Raw genomic sequence first — 18241 nt, forward strand, 5'->3', positions numbered from 1 at the left:
TAGGGAATGGGTCGCGGAAAGGCGATTTTCTGCATGGTTTGAAACCTGTTCGACATCTAATGGCGTCGACGCCACACTGAAACCCAATCCTGGACCTCGCCCTTCTCGTTCTTACCTACCTCATGCGTGCGCTCAGGCTGCCAGTGCGATACCCGTTCCAGGCCAAGATAGCTTGTCTCGCGCAAGGGTTCCAACTTGACATTTCCTTTGGAGTCGTATGGGATCTCCTCGCCAGGGTGGCTCAGATGTTCCATATACGCAGCCGGCGGTGCCGCGTATGGCGGGCCTTCCGACAGAGGATCTTTGTTGGTTGGGAATTCAACGCAGATCAGATTGCCAATGGGCGAAGGAGAGAGGAGTTGGGTATGACGAAGGGCCCATTTTGGGCGCAGAGATGGTGGCAATGCGCAGAAGAACTATATAGCCCCCGAAACCATCAGTCGAGGCAAGACAGTGTCAGTAATTTATCCCTTTCCAATTTTGTGGTGGTCTGAAAGAACGTCACGAAGACCATCGAGGATAACAATATAACAATTAAAAATGCCATGGTATAAAATAGGTAACTCTTGCGACTAAAAAAAAAACAAAGATAAAGGGTAGGGTAAGTACATACCGTGTAATCATAGATCAAGTCGAAGCTATTCCGCTGCAGACCGAGCTTGTCCAGCCAGTCATCGCTGAAAAAGTCACCCTGTACGAACGTCATCTTGCCACGTCCAATAGCAGGATCGCGAACAGGGTACTTGTCAGCGGCCTTGGCCTCCTCCTGTCTGCAGATCTCCACCGCAACATCACTGTAGTCGAGACCGTAGGCATCGTAGCCGAAGCTGGCGAGAAGGAAGACGTCGAAACCGCTACCGCAGCCGGGGACAAGGGCCTTCTTTCTCTTTTTCTCGCCAGATCCTTCCTCTTCCATCAGAGGCCCTCCGAGGAGCGCTCTTCCATGGACGAGCGTATCTTCCAGGGCGGGGTTGGGGAATCCGCGATCCCACGAGGGCGGCTCAGCGCCTTTATTCTTCCATAAGCTTGCCCAGCCTTCTAGATAGTTGTCGCCTTGAAGCTGAGCCATGTGGAAATTGCGGTCGTTGTCGGTTTGCTGTGCTGTAGGGGTGCTATCTGGTGCGGCCGCCATGTCTTCCCCGCTGGCAAATCAGGAGTTTGATAGGTTAGGTTTAGTCAAGAATCCGGATCGTTCGATGTTGGCGATAAGACCCAAGTGGTTCTCAGAACAAAAGCTGTCCAACTCAATTTCGATAGCGTTAACGCGCTGTTGATCCTCGACGATCAATTGAAGAAAGGAGTCGAATTCGAGCCACCTAGTAGGCTACATGATCAGGTAGCGAATAAGGAAAAGAAGAGGAAAGAAACAAAGAACTCGTCGACGTGTTCCGTCCGACTCTGTATGTGCCCCACCTTGCTGTCACGGACAATCGCCATCCAAAGCGGGCTATCCTGAGGTAATATTATATAATAGTCGATCTGGAATAGTTGAGAGGACTGCCCGTGCTCTGTAGAGTGAGTGAATACTTCGTATCTGCGTCAACCTTCGTAAATGTGGCTGGCACAGACTTCATTCCATACCGGGGATGAACGAGTATGCATCTGCATTGTGCGGTGTGTAGATCACCAGAGCTTATCGTCCGCTAAGCAAGTACGGAGTACTCCGTACATTCTTGTACATAGAGTACGGGATCCTCCGTACCTTGTTAAGAGTCGAAAGCACACGGACAGCAGTTTCAAAGAGGTGAAACAACGTGGGGCCACCGATGTAACAACATAGCGCGGATGTGCTTGCAGATCTATATCGGGTACGGTATATCCACCGTGCGAGCTAAGAGATCCGAACGCCGAAAAGGACAAATCACCACCTCAGAAAGGTAATGAAGTGCGCATGAATGCCAAGAGGAATTATTATTGATAGGAGGGAGCGGATGACGCATCAAATCCTACTCTTTCTCGCTCAAAATATTAGGTCGTAAACCCACGCACGCCAGGTTGCAAGGTAGGTGTTCCGTACCTAGTGTTGTCAATCTTTAGCAGAGGCAACACCATCTTTCTTCGAAGGCCAAGAGCGATCTGTGATCTTCAGGGAGAATGGCCATTTTCATCTAAAAAAAAAAAGACAATAATGAAACAGTTGCAGTGAGCTTCCTTGGTGACAATACTGGTTTGCTTTGAGGAGTTGGGTGTACAGATAAACTTGCGGAGTAAATAATGTGGTGATTGGCGTGCAGACGTCACTAGGGAAGTAGCACCTCTAAGCTGCTAGTGATTGGTTCAAGTCTGCATAACCTATGCTGCAATTTCGATTAAGATGCACGTGGCCAGTATTCTTTCTTTTTTTTCTTTTTTTTCTTTCTTTTCTTTTTTTTTAAACAATATAATAAATCCATTCATTTTATAGAGCATTTTCAGTTTCAGACTGTGCATGCTCTCAGCAGTCTAACATACATACCTAAAAAAAAAAAGCAAGCAGTCTCCTTGTATCAGAATTTCACTCTCGCAGATAAGAAAGGCTGATATCGATTGCATCTGCCTGTGAAAATTAACTATTATCAATACTCCCCCATTTTAAATTTTTCTCGTTGACCTGTATAACTATGATTGCCCCAGAGACATTGAACGAGCTGCATGGCTGAGAATAATTGCTCAAAAATATCAAGTTATTCGGCATTAGTAATACCACACTGTGCCGTATTCTAATTGGTCGATATTCTTTCTCTATCATCCTGGTTTCCGCCAAGATACCCGTTGAGCGAAGAATAATACTTGAGCATGTCATTTCTGAGGACGAGTCACGACAGAGATAAATTGCTTCCTGTTGATCCGTTCAGACTAAAGAACAGCATACGGAGGATATACTTCGTCTATCTGAAAGCTCGGCAATCCGCAGGCGGGATGACGAGGTGTTAGTTTGGCAGGATCGGAAATCACGGCACGCCCACCGCCCATCGTGACTGGCTAAGCATTGACCCGCCGCCAGATACCACCGCAAACAACCCCGGCGGTCAGAAGAACGACTGCAATCAATTACGGAGTGATCTGACCCCCGCTCTTTATTGCGCCTTTGGCTCGTCGCTTTGATTTCCAATGAGGAGTCATCAATGATGGCGATTGTCTGTTGCATGTCATTCCGAAATGTCACGGGTCGCGAGATACAGTCAATGCCGATACAACGGCTTCTCCACAAGGAACCTTTCGAAGCAAGAGATTGGAGAACCGTCCCGGGCGCCGGCGCGATCTTTGAATTAGAGTACCTAGGTAGGCTCACTTAAGGCCGAGAGGGGTAATAGCCTGTGGATATCTCTGTTTTAGGCCGGCGCCGGGAAGGTACTCGGCTGGTATCTCGTGGCCCATGCTTGCCTCTTATGGAGCTCTGTCTCTTCATATTGTCCAGGTCTCCACCATGCCCGACTCTTTCTTTTCTCTTTCTTCGCGACTGTCCATTGCCAGGACGGTGTTCTGTATACCTCATCTTTCTTTGTTGTCTCGACCTATGGGCGGATTGCTGCAGTATCTATACATCCGTCCATGATATTACTCTGGTATACACTACGCTGCCAACAATCGTTGTACTGCACATCTTTTGCAGACTGTCTGCTATTGCTACCGGCTCATGTGACCCAATCAATAATATAGTCTCCTCTCAGTCTCACTTTTATTCAGCAAGAAAGCAAATCTCCTCGTCATCCAGCTTTTGACGCTTCCCCGAGGAGCTGTATTAAACGCCTTCATTGAAATAACTCGACTTCCCTTTTCAGCATTGTTACTGGGAGATGCAGACCGAAGTTTTTGACGAAGAAGAGGCCGCTGGGCCGGAAGAGTCTTCCCAAAGGACAACCGCAGAGGATGATGCCGAAGTTGCCTCTCAGTCAAAGGCTGAAACGATTGCCAGCGGAGATAGTCATTCCATCTCTCCAAACCCCAGTCTGCTCGCCGTTACCGAGGACAAAAGTATCGAGGATGCCTCCCCTGTTCAGCGTGTCTCGACAGAGCTGGGGCCTCCAGTGCCTGTGCCTCGATTAAAGCGTCGAGGATTGTTTGGCCAATTCACTCTGATCGCAGAAGTGGAGAATCCCAAGACTTACCCTCGAAAGACGAAGTGGTTTCTCACTTTCGTAGTCGCTATGGCAGCTGTGGCAGCTCCCATGGGTAGCTCCATCTTCTTCCGTAAGTCAGCGTCCTACCCACACTCGTCAATAAAGCACCGGCTTATAGAGAAATACCACCAGCATCGTTATCGCAAGTGTCGCGCGACTTGAACACTACCCCAACCGTCACTAATCTGTCAGTCGCCTTGTACATGCTTAGTATGTCCATATTTCCCCTCTGGTGGTCTTCTTTCAGCGAAGCACTAGGCCGACGGACTATCTACCTCGTGTCTTTTGTGCTTTTCGCGGTGTTCAACGTCCTCTGCGCCATTTCAGGATCGATAGGCATGCTTATCGTGATGCGGATGTTGAGTGGTGGAGCTTCTGCATCGGTACAAGCTGTGGGCGCAGGGACGATTGCAGACCTTTGGGATGTCCGTGAACGAGGGAGGGCCATGGGTATCTTCTACTTAGGGCCCCTGTGTGGCCCCCTGTTCGCTCCCATCATTGGCGGTGCGCTGGCCAACCGATGGGGCTGGAGGAGTACGTTATGGTTCATGGTGATATTCGGCGGTGTCACCGTCTTGTTCATCTTCCTGGCCCTTCCGGAGACCCTGGCGGCCCGAAAAAAGCCTCTCGTGGAAGCGCAACAAACAACATCCCTGGACCGTACCCCAAGTCGAGTCTCTTCACAGATGGTTCGCAATACTGCCAAGTGGTTGAAAGTTCTGAAAATGGCCTTCCTGGACCCGTTGAAAATCATTCTTTACCTGCGCTACCCACCTGTCTTGGTGACAGTCTATTATGCAAGCATCACCTTTGGGTGTTTATATGTGCTGAATGTCAGCATTCAAGAGACGTTTGGGGGGCCACCTTACAACTTTTCTACGCTTGTTGTCGGCTTCCTGTATATTCCGAATTCACTGGGATATGTGCTCACCAGTTTCTTTGGCGGCCGTTGGATGGACAAGATCATGCATCGGGAAGCGAAGAAGGCCAACAGATATGATGAAAAAGGACGGTTGGTTTACCGGCCCGAAGACCGCATGCGCGAGAATGCCTTCCTTGGGGCCTTACTCTACCCAGCGGCGTTGGTATGGTATGGCTGGACCGTGGAAAAGGGTGTTTTTTGGCTCGCTCCGGTACGTTTCTTTCCACAGCAAATTTGATGAATCCCCACGAAAGATCTGAGTTAACATGTAAGGAAGATGATCGCCAACTTCTTCTTTGGCTGCGGATCAATGCTCATCTTCGGTATGGCAACAACCATGTTGACAGAGTTCATGCCCAAGAAGTCATCCGCTGGAGTCGCGCTCAACAACTTCGTGCGTAACATCTGCTCTTGCGTTGGCGCCGTCGTCGCTTCTCCAATCATTCATGCGATAGGCAATGGATGGCTCTTTACGATTCTCGGAGTGCTCGGACTCGTGAGCGGGTCGGTGATCCTCATCATGAGGAAGATGGGCCCTCGATGGAGGCAGTCGATGGACGGTCTTGCGAAGTAACCTTCGCCGTATATATTATTATGCACATATGTATAGCACATACATCATGGGTCACGCGCAGACGTGTGAAGTACTCTCGTCTGCATTTTGCTTTTTCGTTCTTTCGGGCATGGGCTAGATTACGGACTTTGGAAATAGGGCATCTGGCCTTGTTCCTTTTTCTTTGCTGCAGAAGTATCGACGATGGTCATGACTCTTGTTCCGCGATTCAGGGTCCGGCACCTGGTAATGTTCATAGTTTTAGGAAGTAGTAATGCTGATGATAATGATTCCGTTATCGATATGCAGTAACTTCTTCTCATAAGACCTGACTGTATGTACATGTACCTCTTTACATTGCCAACTTTGACCAGGAATTTATACGTATTTCGAGCGAAGTCTGTCAAGGGGAAAGAAAAAAAAGAATAGAACATGAAACATAGTCTTGCAAGAAAGAAGGGAACGAGCGCAAGCAGGAAATCGTCTACTCTATCTACCACCCTACCCTACATCGTAAGGGGGGAGGGGGGGGAATATGTATTTCCTTGATCCCATACCTGTTTGTTATCAGTTAACATATATATATATTTTAATTATTTTCAAGTGTAATATAATATGCCGCATCTTGATTGAAAATTTAATTTATTTAAATTAATTAAAATGAATTAATTAATTAGACGAAGGGGACGTAAGGTAAGACATTCAACGAATCAATCAATAGATTATTAACACAAAACCCCAAAGGCAAAAAAAAACACCGAACAAATTTGAAACTGACAAGATAAATGAGAATACAAGAGTTGTGCGCTGGAAAATGTATCCCCCGAAGGAAGTGAGCCATACATAAAATAAAAGACATGCCGTCATCATCATTATCTCGTACATCTGTATCTGTCGATACATAACTGTCCTCTCCTGTGTTCCAGATCGTCGATTGATCGATCCCCTGTACCTGTACCTGTTCCTGTTTCTGTTCCGCTAGTAATGCGTGGTGTAAATGTATGCCTCCGTTTCCAGATGAGCCACATACAGGCCGAAATGTATTGAAAAAAAAAATCCTCAAAAAACACACAATAGAAGAAGAAGCATAATATCAAAAAGACAAAGTCGCCCTGCTCAGAAATATCAAAATTCACCTAGTGAACAGGGATAGCAGCTTTGAGAAGGGCCTTGAATCGAGACTGCGGTGGCGGCGGTGCTTCTTCACGTTTCCGCCTATGGTGACGAGAGCTCTCACCGTAGCTTTCCCTCTCTCGTCGTCTCTCGTCATCGTGTCTTCTCCGATCTCTTCGTTCTTCTCGTCCGCTGCTTTCTTCTCGTTCATGTGATGCTGAGCCACTAGATGGTCTTTCCTCGCGAGAACGACGACTGTGATGGGTGTGTGAATGGGAGTGGCTCGTAGTAGAAGATCGCCTTGATTGGTCGGACCTCAGAGGAGTGGCATTAGCGCCATTTACCCGCAGGAATGGGCCATTCGTGTCGGATTCCCCGGTCGTCAGATACTTGACCAAGTTTCGATGCCACGTAGTCAGGTCTGACGATGGTTTCGGGGAGGGGTCCCGTCTTTTTCTTCGGTCGTGGCTTGAGGAATGCTCCGAAGACTGATGTCTTCTTGATTTCTCATCAGATAACATACTTCGCCTGTGAGAATGCTTTGCTTTCTCAGCAGCATGTCTCTCTCTAGATGCCTTCTCGTCTCTCCTTTGCTGCTCCATCTTACTTCGTTCCAGCCTGAGCTTAGCCTGTTGCTTTGCTTCCTGTTGCCGTCGGGCCTCTTCAAGGGCCATAGCCCACCGATTCTTGAACAGTCCATGTTCACCCTTGGGACGTTCCAAATGGGGACGATGGCTCTCCGTCGAGCTTTTTGAAAGGCGCTGCTCACGGGTCCAACCAGAAGTACGTCTCCTTCTCCGCGAACTCTCAGGTAAGGTTGTCTGATGTTCCGAACTATCTTGAAGAGAATTCAGGACAGCACTGTCGCCGGTAGCCTCCGCTTCTTCTTCCAGGGTTTCCTCAGCTAGAGTATCAGCAGGAGCTTCTTCTGCTGGGACCTCCGCTGGAGTTTCTTCTGCTGGGGCCTCCTCAGCAGGAGCCTCTTCTTCTGGAGCTTCTTCTGCTGGCTCTTCTATTGGAGCTTCCTCAGAAGGAGCCTCCTTAATAGGAGTCTCTGCTGCTGGCACCTCTTCAGCAGATGCTTCTTCTACTGGAACCTCTTCTGCTGGAGTTTCTTCTGCCGGGGCCTCCTCTTTTGGAGCCTCTTCTTTCGGAGCCTCTTCTTCTGGAGCCTCTTCTGCCGGCACTACTTCTGTTTGAGCTTCCTCTGCTGGAGCTTCTCCTGCTGCGGCTTCCTCAGCGGAGGCCTCCTCAGGAGTTTCTTCTGTCGGAGTTTCTTCTGCCAGGGCTTCCTTGACAGCCTCCTCAACTGGAGCTTCTTCCACTGGCTCTTCTTCTGCTGGCTCTTCTTCTGTTGGATCTTCCTCTGCTGGTGCTTCTTCTACCAGGGCTTCCTCGGCGGGAGCTTCTTCTGCTAGAAACTCTTCTGCAGAAGCTTCTTCCTCAGCAATAGCCTCCTCGACAGGAGCCCCTTCTGCTAGAGCCTCTCCTGCTGGAGTTTCTTCTGCTGGGGCCTCTTCCTCCGGAGTCTCTTCGGCGGCAGCTTCTTCTACCGATGCATCGTCAGAGGCAACATCGTCAGTAGGTCCCTCTTCTGCAGTCTTTTCAGCCTCTTCAGCAGGCGCTTCATCGGCAGGAGCCTCTTTGTGTGACTCTTCTTCAGCCGCTGCCGTTTCTGCTGAATCTTCCTCCGTCTTTTCCGCCTCCTCTTCAGTCGGGGCTTCCTCTGGACTTTCTTCTGTCTCTTTGGGTGGTTCTTCTAGAGGTGCATCTTCCAGTTCCCCTTCGCCTTGTTCCTCTTCAGCTGCTTTTACCTCCTCTTCGGCGGGTTGCTCTTCTGCATCAGCTGAGGCGTCTTCTGATAGCGTCTCTTTGGTATCGTCCTCAGCCACTTCCTCTCCTGTTTGCTTTTCTTCGGCCGCTTCCTCCTCGGGGGAAGCCTCCTCAGCAGGCGTTTCTTCACCAGGAGCATTCTCGGCGGACGCATTCTCTGCATTCTCTTCTTCAGCCTCCTTGCCGTCTGAATCGTCGTCAGCCTTTGTAGGCTCTTCTGCACCGTCTGTTGCTTCATCCTCCTTGTCGTTGGAGGAATCTGCTCCAGAATCCGCGGATGTGGCATCGGTCGATTCTGGTTCAGCATTGTCTTGTGTTTCTGCGTCGTCCTTTTCTACTTCGTTTTCGGCCGTTGATGATTCGTTTTGTTCGGAATTCCCTGTGGGCTCCTCTTTCCCATCTTCATCTGCAGGATCGTTTGATATTTCTGGATCTTCTACGATCTCTTCAATGTTGCTTGCTGCTTCTTTTTCTGCTGCTTCTTTTTCTTCTCGAGCATCCTCTTCTGCCTGCTTGGCCTCAGCCTCTTTTTCCGCCTGCACCTTATCTGCTTCTGCAGAAGGATCGCATTCTGGAAAAATGTCGTCTGATAAGTCAGCGGACTGACGTACATACCAAACTAGGTGGTTTATTACACACCATTGCTGTCCCATCCATCCTCGCCATCGGCTGGTTTATCGGCTGCACCCGCCTCCTCTGTTGTCTTGTCATCATTGCCGGGTTCTGAACTACCGTTTTGAGCTTGGACGTCGGAAGAACTATTCTCCTCTGCTGATTGATTTTCGGTGGCATTCTGCCCATCGTTCCCACTTTTGTCGCCCGTGTCATCAGGTTTACAGTCAATTTCTTGATTTTTGCTCGAATTTTTGGTGCCTGCTACAGCCTCCTGGTCCGCCTCGTTTTGATCCGTCTTGTCTTGGGGTTCACTGGAAGATTCTGGAGTCTCGGAGTCAGGAGCAGGTGATTCTGATGAATCTGCAGCTGAATGCAAACACAGCGCAAGACAAAATATTAGCAGATTGCGGTCACTCATGGTGATCAACGAGACAAATAGATCTCGCAGCCGAGGAAAGAACCAGCTTACCTCCGGGTTCGGGAGATGAAGACTCTTCGGTAGGAGGTGGAGGGTTCTCCTCGGAGGTCTTTTCTTCAGCTACGGGGTTGATCGTATCGTCTCCCTTTTCCGGTTCCGCGTCAGCAACGTTTGCATTGGAGTCCGACGACAAAGATACCGTAGCCTTAGGGACAATAGGATAATATGAAAATTTCAGAGTCTGACGATCAAACGTTTGATAATGATGGTCGTTGAAGCTCTGATACTGGAACTTAGGGAGCTGTGCATACTGCAACTGTGGCTGCTCCATCTTCGGGAGCTGTAATTGTCTTGCCAGCGTCTAACTCGGTGGAATTGCTGCCTTCTATACCCGGGTGAGAAGTGAAGTTGAGACGAGTCTTCTTCTTATTCTTCTTCTTGCCCTTACTCATAACGATCACGAATCACGGCAGGAAGAGAAGTTGGATACCTTCGCGTGGCAAGTGAGTGGAACAATGGGAAAGACAGGCTTCTGCAAGTAATTACACAGAGCAACGTGTGGCCGCAATCGAAGTAATAACGAAAGGGGGAGGACCAGAAGAGTCCAACAGAACAGACCCGCTCATGTAATTGAGGACAGAAAGGGAAAGGCCGCTATGCCGGTGATCACAGCATGGAATAGCCGTAGTGAAGCTGTTTAGCGAACGCGAATGCAGCGCAACCCTCCCTTTCATAGTAATCCGATCAGCCGGATAGGGGCATCGAGAGTGTATTTCGGGATCAGCATCCGCATCGACCAATTGTCCCGGGAACTCAATTCAACTGGGGCCACGTCTCACGGCCCGAGAGGTTCCTGTAAAAAGGTGTGGGAATGTAGGGCAAATCCTAAAGCGGATTGTAAAGGCCGTCATGATCCCGCAGCGCTTTGGGCCAGTGAGGGGCTGGGCTGGAAGCGTGGGGAGAATTGGAGGAGAAGCCATAGTCACTGGCTCGTAGTATCATAGCACATGGGTCTGAACGGCGCATGCTGCGGGTGATGCACATATCGTCCCAATGATCTGTGTGAATCGCATCAGATACGGGCCCATCAGAAGCCACCTGCTGGCTGAGTAATCCCTATCTCTCAGAAGAGAGGGTATTATTTCAGGACAGCTCCGCATCGCGATGCCAATACTGTCATTCCTGCCCAACGTCTCCGCCAATAAGCCGCATCGGGAGCAAGCTGCTAATGTAAGGCAATGCGGTTCCAGATCCAAGAAGCTGGTCAGGAAATAGGTCCTGCAAGATACATGCAAGATGAGTGGTCTGTTCAAAGTGAAGCGAAATCATCATACGGGCCGGCCAACCCCGACCTGAAGGGCAGTCGCAATCAATTTCATTGTCCTGAAGCATATGATGCCCGGCTTAGGCCTCAATTCCAGTGCCACACTTCCAGCCGTCATTTCGACTGAAACAACCCGGCAGGAAGAGTCAATTGTTTCAGCTGAGGTACCTATACATACGTGCATCTGGATGAGGTGGCAGGGCAGGCTCACAGAAGGAAAGGCAGCGAGATCAGGGACGTTGATTCCATTGGATTCTTGACAAACGAGGCCTGATGGAGACGACGGGCAAAGTAACCTTGGAACGTTGCGAACTGGACGCAGGTGGATGACGCCCAAATAGGGAAGGCGCGTGAGGCGGGAGACGGGGGAAGACGGGCCGAGACGGAAGCGATGTTCTGGCAGGATCTGATTGGGCAGGAGCGAAGGGCGTCGATTGCACAGTTCCTGCGAGGTACTCCGCAGGTCTCTGCGCCGCACACAACATACATTAAACAACAGCCCTGCACTCTGCCAGTGGACAAAGAAAGACCAAAGGGCTCCAATGCGATTCGTCTTGCTTCGATGTGTCAATGCGATTTGAAACATCCAGTTGTGCACACCCAATGCCGAAATGCCTGATCTCTGACATCTAGAACATCGTCCCATCTGACAGCCTGAAAGTCAAAATAATGATGGGAGAATGATTTGTCTTTGGTTTTTCGTGCCTAAATATTATTGACACAGGGCTGAAGTGCGAACATATTGCCGTCCTCCACGTGGACGCTGGATTCGACTGTGTCGAAGACTCGAAGGCCTGAGGGCATTTTCTTTCCCCAACGTGATACATACCGAAGCTACCCGAGAGGGAGAGCATTGATCGAGAAGGAAAACAGGTCTCCAATTTTCGTGTGGCTGTCGTGATATGCTCATATATCACCAATGCATGCGTATGCATGCGTGTGCATCTTGCTGACATGAAAAGATCGCGTCCAGATTGGGGCGCAGAGAAGCGGTCCCAACGGTCCTGTCCCCAAAAACTGCTAATTTTGGCTGATCAAATGTAATGCTCTGGGCTTAGGCGAAAAATTGATGCCCAGAATGATTCCTTTGGAGTGCTCGCTTGACCCAGACCGAAACCTCAAGGTCTGTTCTTCAGTTCGAGACTCAATTCATCAAATGCAAAAAAAAAAGGCTACAATTGCGACTGTTTTAGCGAATAATCACAACAATACTGCTCCCTGCAGAGACAACTGTATTTGTCAATGCACTGATTGACAGGCTGTCAGCTTATGTCACACTCTCTCTTTAACTTTTTTCCATATCAGGAAACTTGCATAACCATCACCCTGCTGCCTTAGGCATGCACACCACGCTATTGTGGTCTGCGGCTAAGGCGCTAGCAAAGCAGAAATACTTAGACTACTCCGTAGGTTCGCATTGATGACCAAGGCAAGGAATGATGGGAGTGGTGTGCATGATATAGATATGGCTGGCCACCACTCACAATAAGAAGCGATTACGATATGCCCTCCCAAACAACCCTGCGGAAGAAACAGACTAATTGAGTGACTTGGTCTTCTTCTTTCCCCTCACGCAGAAGTTGTTGAATTGCATGTGATGGGCTAATCGCAGCTCTCGACGGATTCGTTGATTTTTTGAGTTCCCTTTCCCCTCTCCCAACCTGGGGCTTCCCATGAAAGGAATGGGCGATAATAATTCTCTCAGTTCAGAAGAAACTGATAGGCACTAGGTAGGTACAATAACTGCAGGATATATCTCCATTTGTGATGATCAGACATGACGGATCGACAAGGCAAATTGCAACGAAAATATCCAAATTGACATCTCTATACAGCAGGTTTACAACGGAATAGCCATTCCATCCCCCCTCGGGTCGCTTCCAGCGCTATAGACCAGCTTCCCATCATCGTAGTGACACCGGATCACTTGACCCCGACCAAACGTGCCCCTCTTGAATCCCGTCAGAACTTCCACCTTGTGTCCCCGCTTGCGCAGACCCTCCACGGCTTCCTCACTGATCCCCTCTTCCACATAAATGGTTCCGTCCACGGTCTGGCCGACCCCAGGCGTCCCCGCTGCAATGCAGATCCGCGGAGCATCAAGCGCCGCCTGGGGGTTGTAGTTGAACGCTAACATGTTGAGAAGAACCTGGACGTGGCCTTGGGGCTGCATGAACCCGCCCATGACTCCGTACACTGAGTGTAGAGACCCGTCGAGATTGGTAATCATGGCAGGAATGATGGTGTGATATGGCCGCTTGCGCGGGGCGAGCACATTGGGATGCCCTTCTTGGAGGGAGAAGTTGGCGCCCCTGTTCTGCAGAGTGAATCCGCAGCCCTCTGGGATAATACAGGTTCCGAAACTGTAATAGTTACTGTTAATGAAAGACATCCCGTTTCCTTCCTTGTCAGTCACGGCAAAATAGACCGTATCGGAATGGTTATGAGCCGGGCTTCCGTGGTCCAGGAGGTCGGCAGCTTTGTTAGGGTCAAAAAGTTTCGCGCGCTCGGCAAGGTAGGGACGCGAGATCAATTCTTGAGCAGGAACCTTCTTGACATCAGGATCCGTCACCCACCAGTTTGCGTCCGCAAAGGCGATGCGAAGACTCTCGATCACGGCATGAAGGTATTCAGCGGAATTATGCTGTGCTTCGGTGAAGCATGGGATCTTGCCCGCACGCTCCAGCTCCTCCAAGATTCCCAACGCCATCAGAGCCACGATACCTTGGCCATTCGGAGGGTGCTCCCACACCTCGACTCCCTGTTCTGACTCGTCGAGACCCTGCTTCTTCCCTACGCCCTGGCCGTGAAACTTGAGCGAGATTGCGTCAACCTCCTGGCTGCCAGTCTCTGCGTGGTATTTGAGGTCATCCAAGGTAAGGTAGCCCCCAAGATCCTGCACCACCTTCACTATCGCCTCCGCGATACGGCCTTCATAAAACCCTTTCTTGCCCTCCGCTGCAAGGGTCCTGAATGTCCGAGCAAGTGTTGGGTTTCTCATAATTTCACCTGGCTGGGGAGCTCTCACTCCATCCTGCGCTTTTGGGTCATCTTTGAGCATCTCTCTAAAGTTAGGAGACGCCTCCCGGATGGCTTTCTCGTTATTGTTCCACTAAATATCCAGGTCAGCTTCTTAAGCAAGAGTTGGGAGTAGGTACAAGCTGTTCACAGCTGCCAAAATTGGATAACTCACTAATTGAGAAGAGATCTCAGACACAGGAAAACCCTCCTCAGCAAGCTCAATGGCAGGCATCAAGATCTGTTCAAGGGAGAGCTTTCCACTGCCAAACTTCTCGACTGTATCAACCCATCCCGCTGCCGCACCTGGCGTCGTCGCCGCGAGAACGCTCCTCTTCGGAATGGTTCCTACTTGGTTGGGCTCCAATTTCAGATCTCTCCTGATATCGGCTAGGGTGGCGTTCGCAGCATAGCGGCCCGAGCCATTGAGCGCGTGGATCTTTCTGGTTTTGGCATTATAGAAGAGGCAAAACATGTCTCCACCGATTCCCGTCGAAGCAGGCTCAGTGACGTTTAATGCGGCAGCTATCAACGCGATGCACATACCACATTAGTTTCATAGCAAACATCATAGGTGGGAATGACTTAAATACCGACTGCGACAGCAGCATCCTAGAGAGCATCGAACCTTCAGTCAGAGAAGATCATCAAGAATATCTCTATCATCTTTTTAAGACATACCGCTGCATTTCCACCCTCCCTGAGAATCCTCTGTCCTGCCGCCGCGGCAAGAGGTTGCGTACAGGCCACGATGCCATTGGTGCTGTGGACGACACTCCGTCGACTGGGGACAGAGAAGAAGTCAAGATTCGATGCTGGATAAATTGCCTTGGCGTTGAGTGGCATTTTGAGAAGGATGGGCGCTAACAATCAACCACGATATATGTATAGTCTGCTTCCTGTCGACTGCTGGACCAAAATAATCAGGGTTGTTCTGTTGATCTCGGGGATATCAATTCATCCCTAACTCTTCAATGAAGAATCAATCTCAGATATCAAAAGGCAACTTGTCGCATGAGCGCTGCCGTATTCCGGTGGACCAGTGACGCTTTATCTCCTCTGGGGCGAGGTCTCCCCTCCTCGGCATTTGTCAGTAGTACAGTATTTAATTATCTGAGCGGATCATCTCCGACGTCGGGATCGCGTACGACCTTCCATTCCAGGAAGCGGGGAAATCTATGAAGACGAATCAAAGATAAGAGATATTGCCCTGACTGAGATTATTATTTAATAATAACAATCTCAATAATCTCTGGAAGAAAATACCGAACACTTACCATTGGCAAACAAAAGGGGTAGCTTTGAGATGAGGGGAAAGATGCAGCGCTGCGGGGTTTCGTAATTTGGAGCCTGAGGCAGCAAATCTGCCCCGCGACTGACTGCCCAGTGTGGCGCTCGTCGAAGTCGATCTTGCTCTGTGATGTATTTTGTTGCGACGTTGATTCATCTTGCATCAACCTACCGGCTCTCTCCCGGAACTAATGTATATTTCCATTTTGTCATCACGCTCTGCCCTCTGGCTCCTATGAGCCCTGCGGATCTGTTTCCTGTCTCCTCCGTCGGACAGGATGGTGGTGTTTGTCGACTATGACAAGGACTCGCACGATGGCGGCCATCACCACCGGCCAGGTGATGCTGGAGATCTTCTCCACTCTTCCGGCCTGCCTGAGAAGTCGGCAATCTTGTCCAGTGTAAAACCGTCGTCTCCTTATCAGGATGGAACACACCAGGCAGACGACGATGTCGGCGTGACGGCATCTTCTTCCGAGAAGCGTGACAGTCCGAATGTTAACGCCTTCGCCGCCGCTCTGAGCTGCTATCCGTATGGACGACCCAAATCTATCTAGGCAATGCCGTTTTGCGGTATAGACGCTAATCAAGATAAACAGTGTCGTCAAGCAGATTGCTAGATCCGTTGATTTAAACACGCTAGACGCGCTCTCCCGGACATGCCGTCAGTTTCGAACCAACCTATTACCGTTCCGCCATCAGCTGATCAAGGAGACCTTGCGCTGTGAGAACGAGTATGTGCAAACGGTTTCTGATCTATTGAGCGAAGGGGCAGCCATACCGGACAGCCTAAAACATGTCATTCAGTTGATGAGTCCAGATACCTCAGAAGCTAGGAGACTCACCAGCGGTAAAATTGGGAAATGTGCTCGCGACATGGTTGCGGAGTGCCGGAGATGCTCCAGGGTGGTGTGTAGGGTAGAGTGACCCTGCAATAAGCCATTCCCATACTGCGCAACTGCATGCTAAGATTATTGTCATAGAACTGTACCATCAAACCCCCAAGCAATGCAATGCTTAAGAACCGCCTTCGCCGTCTTTGCACCACCTGCCGTACAGCACCATTGGTTCGCCATCTTGCTCCGACGCCGCATCTTGAAAGCGTACTGCGCAACGATCCACCGAGTTTTACCGCGTCTGCTTTTGCACGCACGCCATGTCATTGCGAAGAGGCGGTATGGCTGTGTCAGACGTGTGGGCAGTCGCTGCGCAACAATGACACGACATACAGGCGCGTATGGAGTTGGCGGACCCGCTACAGTACGTATCTGGGAGGTGCTATGGGGACAGGCATCGGCGACGGCTGCCAGGGCGTCAAGTGCGGGCGTGGGGAGAGTTGTTTAGCTGCCCAGGAGATCGAGCTAGAAGTCGACTGCGAGGCTGACGGATCGGTCGCGGGGCTGTCCGATCACAGCCATGGCCATCATGTTTATGGTTATGGATCATCTCGTTTGCACAATCATGGGCGTGGTGACTCGATGCAAGTTGAAAGGCTGGACAACCGCGACAATGAGGCGCCGGGATACTTCAGGCAGGAGATCGTTGGTATCGGCGGTGTCGTCAAACACAAGGTGAAGAAGAGAGTTACCGTGGGTGCCTGTGTCGTTGAGCACGAGGATGAGCGTGAGACAGGCACATATCTGCTACCGGAGGAATCTGGCCAGCACCGAAGCTGGTGCGGTTGGTGCTGGAGGGTGGTTCCCAGCAGGGAGGATCTGCAGCAGCTGCAGCAGTTATTGCATTGAGGAAGCACATAAGCGCTTTTCAGCATCATCTCATTCTATGCATTGTTAGTAAATATGCACAGAAAGCGGTCTTCCATTATTGCAGCTTCAGAGTTGGTTTTGTGAATCAGCAGTGTACAGTATACGATGTGATAGATAAGACAACAGCATGGTATGGCATCAGATCGATTCGAACAAAGCATCTATCATCGCAGTTCTCAAAAATAGAAAGGGAAAGAGCAAAGAATATGTATGTACGGATGACATGATTGAAAAGGAAAGTCAGGAGAAAGCTCACTTCTCATTGCATGCCCTGCCTCTCCTGCTATCCTCTCCCAACCCTCAGTCCTTTTTATCCCCCTCTCTCTTTCTGCGCCAGCAAACCCCTTGACATGGTGACAACAACCCCGATTAGAACCAAGAATGAATACCCAGCAGATGAGAGATCAGCTGATAGTCTATTAGTCTGCTCCAGGAAGGAAGGAAGTGGTGGTAATCCATCAGGGTAGGTAGTTGTGGCATATTCTCATTTGTCTGTGATCCATCCTGCCCATCATCACGTGTCATACGTGTCAGAGTTCCAACAACGACCTATCTTCACCTGTAAAAGCAAACTGTCCCCTGAGATGAGAAGATAGAGAAGATAGGCTGATTATAAGTCCAACAAAAAAAATCCTAGGAGGGGGTTGATTAAATTACATTGTGGGATTGGTATTTTCTGATCATTGTCTTTTTTTTGTTCTTGTCAGCTGTCAAATAGGAGTTTTAGTTTGGTCAAAATAATTGATCATCATTATCATTTGTGCTGACATTTTGCCGTGAAAAGGGAAAAAGGGAAAGCTGGCTAGTGCAGTAACAGAGTTACCTATACAATAGCTTCGTCCAGCGTTCTTGGAGACAGAACGGGGGATGGAAAATGAAAATGAAGGAGGAAGAGAGAAACTGCACTGGCAATAGAGAGAGTGCTATCTTCCTGTCTGTCTGCTCTTTTGAGATATATATAGTATGGTAAGGTATACAGGGATATATATTGTCTTAGGTATAGGTTCCAAAAAACAACAAAAACAGATACTATAGAATGAACCATCTCTTCTCCCCAGAACGATAAATACAATTAATTTATGCAAGTTGCCACTATGCGATTCCTGTAGCACATGCAGTCTTTGGTCTTAATCCCTTTTCCTATGAGAGTTATATAAAACTTCACCGCTGTACTGTTGTGGCCCCCTCGTGCAAGATATATATATTTATACCCATAGGGTCTTCACTGACACCATTCCTTCTTTTTTTTTCTTTTTTTTCTTTTTTTTCTTTTTTTTTCTTTTTTTTTT

The 18241-nt window shown here is 49.4% G+C and overlaps 6 protein-coding genes across 6 annotated transcripts; 3 read left to right on the forward strand and 3 right to left on the reverse strand.

The window, feature by feature from the left end:
* Positions 1–56: 56 nt before the first annotated feature.
* On the reverse strand, positions 57–1132 carry VTN77DRAFT_3964 (uncharacterized protein; the record flags this gene model as incomplete). Its single annotated transcript, XM_069419970.1, has 2 exons — positions 57–416; positions 614–1132. The coding sequence occupies 2 exons, from the start codon at positions 1130–1132 to the stop codon at positions 57–59; spliced, it is 879 nt and encodes a 292-aa protein (XP_069278082.1).
* A 2644-nt stretch (positions 1133–3776) lies between these two features.
* On the forward strand, positions 3777–5596 carry VTN77DRAFT_3965 (uncharacterized protein; the record flags this gene model as incomplete). Its single annotated transcript, XM_069419971.1, has 3 exons — positions 3777–4170; positions 4233–5233; positions 5300–5596. 3 exons carry the CDS (start codon positions 3777–3779, stop codon positions 5594–5596), a joined length of 1692 nt encoding a protein of 563 aa, XP_069278083.1.
* A 1115-nt stretch (positions 5597–6711) lies between these two features.
* VTN77DRAFT_3966 (uncharacterized protein) lies at positions 6712–9885 on the reverse strand (the record flags this gene model as incomplete). The annotated part of the gene is made up of 3 exons (XM_069419972.1): positions 6712–9107; positions 9161–9502; positions 9606–9885. The coding sequence occupies 3 exons, from the start codon at positions 9883–9885 to the stop codon at positions 6712–6714; spliced, it is 3018 nt and encodes a 1005-aa protein (XP_069278084.1).
* Positions 9886–10718: 833 nt separating this feature from the next.
* On the forward strand, positions 10719–11497 carry VTN77DRAFT_3967 (uncharacterized protein; the record flags this gene model as incomplete). Its single annotated transcript, XM_069419973.1, has 2 exons — positions 10719–10784; positions 11201–11497. 2 exons carry the CDS (start codon positions 10719–10721, stop codon positions 11495–11497), a joined length of 363 nt encoding a protein of 120 aa, XP_069278085.1.
* Positions 11498–12718: 1221 nt separating this feature from the next.
* On the reverse strand, positions 12719–14742 carry VTN77DRAFT_3968 (uncharacterized protein; the record flags this gene model as incomplete). Its single annotated transcript, XM_069419974.1, has 4 exons — positions 12719–13990; positions 14072–14421; positions 14490–14508; positions 14578–14742. 4 exons carry the CDS (start codon positions 14740–14742, stop codon positions 12719–12721), a joined length of 1806 nt encoding a protein of 601 aa, XP_069278086.1.
* Positions 14743–15464: 722 nt separating this feature from the next.
* VTN77DRAFT_3969 (uncharacterized protein) lies at positions 15465–16931 on the forward strand (the record flags this gene model as incomplete). Its single annotated transcript, XM_069419975.1, has 3 exons — positions 15465–15718; positions 15786–16104; positions 16170–16931. The coding sequence occupies 3 exons, from the start codon at positions 15465–15467 to the stop codon at positions 16929–16931; spliced, it is 1335 nt and encodes a 444-aa protein (XP_069278087.1).
* Between the last annotated feature and the right edge of the window lie 1310 nt (positions 16932–18241).

Source organism: Rasamsonia byssochlamydoides (genome assembly GCF_041956645.1).
Source record: "Rasamsonia byssochlamydoides strain NRRL 3658 unplaced genomic scaffold VTN77scaffold_28, whole genome shotgun sequence".
In the NCBI taxonomy this organism is placed as follows: domain Eukaryota; kingdom Fungi; phylum Ascomycota; class Eurotiomycetes; order Eurotiales; family Trichocomaceae; genus Rasamsonia; species Rasamsonia byssochlamydoides.